Source organism: Leucoraja erinacea, chromosome 1 (genome assembly GCF_028641065.1).
Source record: "Leucoraja erinacea ecotype New England chromosome 1, Leri_hhj_1, whole genome shotgun sequence".
Lineage (NCBI taxonomy): Eukaryota > Metazoa > Chordata > Chondrichthyes > Rajiformes > Rajidae > Leucoraja > Leucoraja erinaceus.
In genome coordinates this window covers 35,991,611-36,000,171 of record NC_073377.1, presented here as the reverse complement: position 1 = coordinate 36,000,171, position 8,561 = coordinate 35,991,611, and the positions used below count along the sequence as shown (strand labels likewise).

The 8,561-nt window shown below is 44.7% G+C and overlaps 1 protein-coding gene across 5 annotated transcripts in view; it reads right to left on the bottom strand.

The window, feature by feature from the left end:
- Positions 1-651: 651 nt before the first annotated feature.
- Positions 652-8,561, bottom strand: part of LOC129695660 (protein FAM221B-like) — a 55,424-nt gene continuing 47,514 nt past the window's right edge. For all 5 annotated transcript variants that reach the window (XM_055632839.1, XM_055632832.1, XM_055632823.1 and 2 more), the window contains 2 exons: positions 7,647-7,766; positions 652-913 (listed from right to left, as the gene is read on the bottom strand). In XM_055632839.1, coding sequence (XP_055488814.1) covers positions 744-913; positions 7,647-7,766 — 290 coding nt within the window. In that variant the 3' untranslated portion in view covers positions 652-743. The remainder of the gene's footprint in view (positions 914-7,646; positions 7,767-8,561) is intronic.

Sequence of the window (8,561 nt, the reverse complement as noted above, 5' to 3'; positions counted from 1 at the left end):
GTAGTAGGATCCTGTTCGAGGTGGTGAAAATGTTGGAGGATTATATTGTAATAGATGCTAGATTGAAAAAAAATGTCTGTAAATAGAATTATCAAAAATCAGTATGGAGTTAAATTGAACATAAATTGCAAAAGTCAATGCCAATGTACTAAAATCTACATTCAGGTCACTTTCTTGAAAACCAATAATATGGTCCATGACAATCTCTAATTATACAAAGTGCTGGAATAACTCAACATGTCTGGCAGCATCTCTGGAGGACATGGATAGAGGGTGTTTCGGATCAGGAAGCTTCTTCAGGCTATTTACTCCAGCTCTTTGTGTTTTACTCCAGGTTCCAGCATCTGCAGTTCCTTGTGGAATATGTTCTCCAGAGATGCTGCCTGACCCACTGAGCTAGTCCAGAACTTTGTGTTCTATTCAGGATTCTTCCCACATCTGCAATTCCTTATGTCTCGACAAGCTCTAATCACCAACGCAACTTCACAGGGACCAAATGCTTACCTGATAATTTGTAACTACCTGTTTTTCAATGAAATTATTAATTGCTTTTTCCTATATTGAACGTGATAGCAGCTTTAGAATACCTTTCTCTTCAATATCATGATATTAATGTTTTTAACCATGAATATTATATATAATATGGGTCATCGACAAAACCAGACAAAATGTTTATGTGATTTTTTTATTCAAAACAGTGACAACTGTAGGTAGTAATTACAGACTGTTCAAAATCCCCCTGTTCATTTAGCTGGTGGTAAAGCAGGCCTGGCAGAATTGGAAGAAGGCCCAAGACGTGAATAGACATCAGTACCACTTGTAATGATCCGGTAGGCTGAATCATCCTCCTCATTCCCTGACAGCACTGCATTTCGTAAGTTGGGCATCTCAGCAAAGGGCAAGTAAGCTTCACCTGAATCAATAACAAAGGAGGAATTATTTTAAGATACACAAATATGCAAGGAATGATTTTAGAATTCTTCAACTGAAATCGAAAACCGTTCCAGCCATGGTTTAAATTGGAAACTTGTCCATATTTTGACAGCACATCATTTATCATTTAATCTCTTGTTTAAAGAATTGTGGCTTTTGATATCCAGATGTTCTGCTTGCTCTGCCTATGGACAAGTTTCCCTATTGATAAGGTTTCCCTCTCTCCTGACAGTCTGAAGAAGGGTCTCAACCCAAAACGTCACCTATACCTTTTTTGGAAAGATACTGCCTGATCCGTTGAGCTACTCCAGCATTTTGTGTCCATCTTAAGTGTATAGATAGATCTTTAGTATACAGACATCTATCTATACATTAAAAGTCTCATCTTGTATGTATATATGTTTGTATGTATTGTATCTTCCTCAAAAAGCTATGTGATAGCGCCTAAATTTTAAAATATTCGAACTCACATTTTTTCTTTCCATGCCGTACTCAGGTTCACTTAAGATTTCATCCTATATTTCACGTTATTCAAGATTAAAGTTTTAAAAAAAGCTAAAAACCGCTTCTGACATAGATCCTTTTTCCAGCAGCGTCCAGTGATGATGTCACAATGCCACTCACAATGCACCATTCACAGTGGGCTCTCAAGCTGCCGAGTGCCACAATGACATCACAATGGGACGTTGCCAACGGTAACTGCAGCTTCTCACAGAGAGCCTTTTTTCCAGGAGCTTCCAGTGATTATGCTATATTTCACAAGTTATTGATGATTATAGCTTTAAAAATGCCAACTTTAACAAGATTTTTACTGTTAAAATCTTTCTTGCCAGCTTACAACACACTTAGATACAAAGTTGCAATACAGGAACATTCTGAACGTTTCACCGTTGGGATATCACAGCAAGTGCTTCAACAGGAGGGGAGGGCAAATTGGTATTGCAATTGGAACTGCTCTGGCAGGCAGGTGAAGTGCAATTGGATTTTTTTTTTAAATCCACTGCTGAGGGAGGCAGGGGAGTGCTGGAATCTTATGTTTGAGAACAGGTTCAATTGGGGGACCTCGCCTCACGTGAGGGTTCCGTTGGGGGACCAGCCCTCATGTGTGACAGGAACCTAACAGGTCCCAGTTGGTCTATATATTACTAAAACTCTCATCTTTTTTGTTTGTATGCATGCGTGTGTGTGATCACAAAACTACTCCAAAGCAGTACATGATAGCACTACAATTTTTGGCCTACCTTACTCACCATTGTCCAGTGGTGTGCTGGGGAAGGTTTCATTCGGATATATCATTTACATAAAAAATTACGATTTAAAAAAAAAATCTGTTTTATTCAAATTCTTCCATTTTCATTCACAATGACATCACAATGGGATCCCGATATGCATTTACATAAAAAATCATGATTTTCAAAAAACCCTCTGTTTTAATCAAATTCTTGGGGGGAGGTTTCATTTACAAAAAAAAACATTGCGATTTTCATTGTGGGGGGGCGGGGGTGGGATAGGGGGGAGGTGAGAGGGAGAGGAGGGGGGGGGGAGGAGGGGGAGGGAGGGGAGAGGGAGGGAGAAGGGGAAGTGAGGGGAGGGGAGTGGGGGAGGAGGGGGAGATAGGGGAGGGAGGAGGGAGGGGGGGGGGGGGAAGGTAGGGGAGTGGAGGATAGAGGGAGAGGAGGGCAGTGGGGGAGGTGAGGAGAGAGAGTGGTGGGTGGGATGGGGAGGTGAGGAGTGGGAAAGGTGGGGGATAGCAGGTTAGGAGGGGTAGGGAGGGGAGAGGGGTTATGGAGGGAGTGACTGGGGTAGGGGAAAGGAGGGAGGGAGAGATGAGGGAGAGAGTGGGGAGGGGAAAGAAGTGGGAGGGTGAAGAGGGAGAGGGAGTGCTGAGGGATGAGGAGCAATGGAGGAGGATTGGGGTAGGTAGCAGGGACATGCGGTCAGGGGAGGCAGGGAAGGCAGAGCCTCACCTGTCATACTCCTAATGAAAATAGCTGTTAAAAAAAGTAAATAAAAAGAAAAATAAAATAAAATACATATAAAGATTTTTCCACTGATCTGTTATAAATGTCATTTCTCTGAATCTAATCATTTTTTATAGTCAAAATTGTCAAATTTGCACAGCTCCGCTGCAAATACAGGGAGAGATGAGAGGTGAGGCAGTGACGAGCTGAGCCTCCCCTCTGATTGCGCACCCCCTCAGAAACTGGATGGAGAGCGGGCAATAAGCGTGTGCCTGTTACTATCTCTCTGTATTTCACCAATGTGATGTTTGTAAACCCCTTCATTACATGCCCTCGCCTTCCATAGTCCAGGTAGCTTATTTCACGTATAAATATATTAAATTTAGGCTCGCCAGTCACGTCATAAAACTGCAATGAAAAAGCACCAGGGGAGGCAGCTATCACATCTGCCTCACTGAGGGGGCGTGTCTTGACCGCAGTGGAGGGAGAGCGAGCTTCAACTACGTAGGCTCAGTAATTGACACTACCTCGCTCTCCCTCCATGTTAGCTAGCTTCAGCAGCGGCGGCGCAGCACAGGATTCCACCGCTGGCAGCGCTGACTTTCCAGGCTCAGGGCCGCTGAGAGCTCCCAATTGGGTCCCGTGCCTAAGGGGGCCCCGCACTGGAGTAATGTACTCGCGGCTCAGGTAGATCTACCCCGGGTGGAGGGGGGAGAGAGGGATGAAGAGAGAGGAGAGGCTGGAAGAGCGAGGTAAGCACTGCACTCTCGAGAGAGTAGAGGGGTGGAGGGAGAAGCAAGGGGTAGACGGGGAGGGGGGTGTGAGGGGGAATGTAGAAGAGGGAGAGGGGGAGGTGGGTCGTTCCCTAAAGGTCCCAGGGCAACGCTCCCCCACTCCAGTCGCTGTGCTTCACACACACAGCCCCGGCTCCACCCCTTTCTCTCCCCGTGGGGACACGGTCATCAATACAGGGGGGGGGCCAGACCACTGATACTAGCCAGTGCCTCCCCAGCCATTGACCTTACCACACGTCACTGGTAGGAAGAGGGATGGCGAGGCACAGTTGGGGGAGGGTTGCCGTGACTCGCATCACAACGGGGATCTCTGGCGTCACAAAGGGAACCTGTTAGCCATTCCTGCGCAGTTGGGGCTATGGGTGAGTGGTGGAATATTGTGTTGGGGGAACGGCTCCTACTTGGTCTAGTTGATTATAAAATTACATGGACTATATAATTAAAGAATATTGTGTTCTTACATCTATGGTAATCTGGTGGTCATTTCTCATTACATTTCACAGTGCAGGAAACTATACAGAGGTAGTGTAGACAACTGGGACTGTACAAACGGACTTGGACAGGTTGGGAGAGTGGCAGATGGAATACAGTGTAGCAAAGTGTGGAGTCACGCATTTTGAATAAAGTAGGAATAAAGGCATAGACTTTTTTTCTAAATGGGGAGCGAATCCTGAAATCGGAAGTGCAAAGGGACTTGGGAGTGCTGGTGCAAGTATTCCCAAAATGGTAACTTGCAAGTCGAATCGGTAGTAAGGAAAGCAAACGCAATAGAGGGCTAGTATAGAAAAACAGGGATATAACTGGAGGTAGACACAAAAAGCTGCAGTAACTCAGCGGGCAGGCAGCATCTCTGGAGAGAAGGAATGGGTGAAGTTTTGGGTCGGAACCCTTCTTCAGACTATATAATTGGAGGAACAGCATCTCATATTTTGCTTGGGCAGCTTACAGCACAGCCCAGTGTTAGGAATATTGATTTCTCTCTCTTCAGCAAGCCCTGCCATTCCCTCTCTTTCTATTCCTCCCCCACCCAAGTCACACTTACTTTTCGTTTTCACCCTACAAACAACTAAGAATGGCCTGTTTCCTTTATTAACATTACTCTTTTGCATATTTCATTCATTGTTCTTTATCTCTCCACATCACTGTCTATATCTTTTGTTTCCTTTATCCCTAACTAGTCTGAAGAAGGGTCTCGACCCAAAAGGTCGCCCATTCCTTCTCTCCAGAGATGCTGCCTGTCCCGCTGAGTTACTCCAGCTTTTTGTGTCTATCTTCTATGTATACTGCCGAGGCTCTATAAGGTGCCAGCAAGGCCGCATTTGGAATATCGTGAGCAATTTTGGGCAACATATCTGAGGAAAGACGTGTTGGCTCAGGAGAGGGTCCAGAGGAGGTTTACAAGGATTATCCCAGGAATGAGTAGGCTAACCTATGATGAGCGTTTGTCGGCACTGGACCTGTACTCGCTGGAGTTTAGAAGAATGAAGGGGGATGTAATTGAAACATACAGAATAATGAAAGGCTTGGATAGAGTGGATATGGAGAGGATGTTTCCACTAGTGGGAGAGTCGAGGACTAGAAGTCATAGCCTCAGAATTAAAGGATGTTCTTCTAAGAAGACGATGAGGAGAAATTTCTTTAGTCAGAGGCGGAGTAGACTTGAATGGCCTCATTCAACTCCTAGCACTTACACCCTAATGACCTTATGATATCAGAGGAAGGAGTAGACTTGATGGGCTGTATGGTGTAATTCTGCTACCAGAGGGGGCAGTTGAGGCTGGGACTATCCTATCGTTTAAGAAACAGTTGGACAGGTACATGGATAGGACAGGTTTGGAGGGTTATGGACCAAGCACAGTAAAGTGGGACTATGGTAGCTGGGACATTGTTGGCCGAAAGGTCTGTTTCCGCATGTCTATAACTTAAGCCCTAGTAAACAAAGTTTTGTGCAACTATGAACAATTTGTCAAGTTTGACATTCCTCTATAGAGTCATAGCATCAGAGAATCATACAGCATGGGAACAGGCCATTTGGCCTGCATGTCTGTGCCCCCCATCCATTTACCACTAATTTTATTATTTCAACATTCACATCAACTCCTCCCAGATTTGGGATAATTTACAGTGGCTATTTGCCCCACAAACTGGCACGTTTCAGTTTAGAGAATCAGCATGGATACACACCATCCGCCCATTCAGTCCTCATCGCCTGTTCACACTAGTTCTATGTTACCCTACCTTCACATCTATTCCCTATACATTAGGAGCAATTTATTAAGGTCACTTAACATATAAACCCATATGTCTTTGAATTGTGGGAGGAAACCGATGCAACCCACACAGTCACATAGAGAATTAGCAGACTCCACATGCACTTTGACACCTTTACTAATCAGGAACCTATCAATCTCGGCTTTAAACATACCTATTGACAGCCATCTGTGGCAAAGAATTCCAAAGATTCATCACCTTCTGGATAAAGAAATTCTTCCTCATCACCATTCTAAGAGTACGTCCTTTTATTCTGAGGAAGGGCCCTATGGTCCTAGACTGTCCCACTACTGGAAACATCCTTTCCACATCCACTTAATCTAAGCCTTTCATTATCCTGTAGCTTTCAATGAAATTACCCCTAATCGTTCTAAACTCCAGTGAGTACAAGCCCAGGGCCATCACACGCTCCTCATATCTAAATTCAATCATCCCCAGGATCATTCTCGTAAACCTCTTCTGGACCCTCTCCAGCACCAGCACATTCTTCCTCAGGTACTTCCTCGGACAAGTTGGGCTATAGCACTTTTTTCCGTGCTGTGTGACTATGACGTCTCCGAGGGTTGTCACCTTGTCGTGGTGGCGAAGCTTGTGTGGACCTGAGATACTGAGAGCGATGCCGTCTGGAGCTATGCTCCTGGTAGGGCCACCCATGGCGGTAAGGTCAAGGGGGAGGTCTCTGACAAAGAACAGTCCAACCAAGACCTCAATGTTGGAACAGGCGGAGGATGATGGCTGACCTTAGTGGAGCGTCACAACGGCTGGGAAGGCGGATGAAGGATGCAGCAGAAAAGGGTCTCCGGTCGTCTTGGACTCCATGCTACTGGATCCTGACCCAGATCTGTCAAGGACCGTGGGGTGGCTGCCTGTGCACCAGTCTCCCCACGTTAAACAAAGTCACCCACAGGCATCCTCCATATAGCACCCTGGAGGGGTGAAGGAAAACACCAAATGCAAACCTCCTCTGCATTGTGGCTATTACCTTATTCAGGAAAGGTGAAGACTGGATCCGGCGGAATACGTGGAGGAGACCACCATTTGGCGGTCCAACAGGTAGGAAGGTGGATCCAGAAAAGCGTAGTGGAGCGTAATTAGGGCACAATGTTCACGTGGAACACTGGTGGCCATCCATTGCATCCTGACCTATCACCAGCCGTCTTGACTATGTCTTGTCACTGGATCCAGATAGGGCGGTACGAGAGAGTGAGGCTGACGATTTGCGCAACTCTCCCTCACTTTAATCCAAGCCAAGCGCAAGTCATGACTTCAGGGCCTGTACCGCCCAACTGGGCAAAGCAAGATCACCACAGGAGCATGTGTAGCTGAGATGAAGCGCACCGCAGAAGCTCAGAGGAAACGAGTCGCTCGCAAGGCTTGATCCACTTCAACTTCTACTGCAGCACCCACCCAACTGTGTCCCATATGCAGGCGAGCCTTCCGGGCCCAGACCAGTCTCACCAGTCACCTCCAGACCCACAAACAGAAACAAAAACACTGAAGTCATGGTCTTCTTCAACTACGAAGGACGAACAACAACAACAACAACAATGACTATGACTCTCAATAGCAGCGATTTAAATAAAATTATATTGATTCATGTCTGAGTTATCTTACAATCAATTGAAACTGGCACCATGTAACATCTGAAAACAGACAAAAATGAGTGGCATTATTGCTATCTACCTACCATAAGGGAACCCAGCTTCTTTCCTGTTTTGTTCTGTCTCAAAGAATGTCTCATGTTGTTCCCAATGTTTATCACAGGCTGCACAGAGGAAATTTGAGTCAAAACCTGAGCAAGAGCAACCTGTTTAAAGAACACATAGAGTTCACATAATATTAATGCAGTTTACATCAAAACTTCCATGTCTATGTAACAATTGTTTTTACACTGAGATATTGCTAGATTTGTATACTAGTGTAAATTATAATTATTTGAATAATGGGCATCATTTCCATAGGGCTGAGACCAATTTTGTTGTGGGATGATTTGCCAGTCCCATTAGAGAGCGTTTCAACCTGACGAATGGTATCTGTTTCGACACGGGGTAATTAATCTGAAATGTTAACTGGTTCTTCCTCCATGCCTCTATCTGGGCTGCTGAGCATCTCCAGCATTTTTCTTTCAGATTTACAGCAACAGCAGTGTTGGCTTGTCAGTAAATATTGTAACATTGGCATTATTGAGACAGCAAGATTACAAATCTGAAATTATCATGAGGATTTAAAGGGATAAAGAGAGAGGAAAGATAAATTATGAAGATTTGAAGTTAATGTCGGATTTTAATAATTTACAAATTATGGAAGCATTGAATGATACAATAGATGTTCCACAGACTGTTGTACAAGATATTATTGATGAATGAGACAACTGCGACTGATAAGGTATACACTCTGCAATGTACATAGGCATCTATATAATTAAAAGTCTCATCATGACCACTTCCTGTCTGCGCTGTATATTGATTGTAGAAAAAACGCTACCCTGTATTGCTGTGATTTTTGGTCATCTTACTCAGTCATCCTCTGCTGAGCTAGCCTTGAGGATTTTTCCCATCGATGAAAAATAAAAAAGTTATGAGTGTTTAAAAAACCTTGAGAC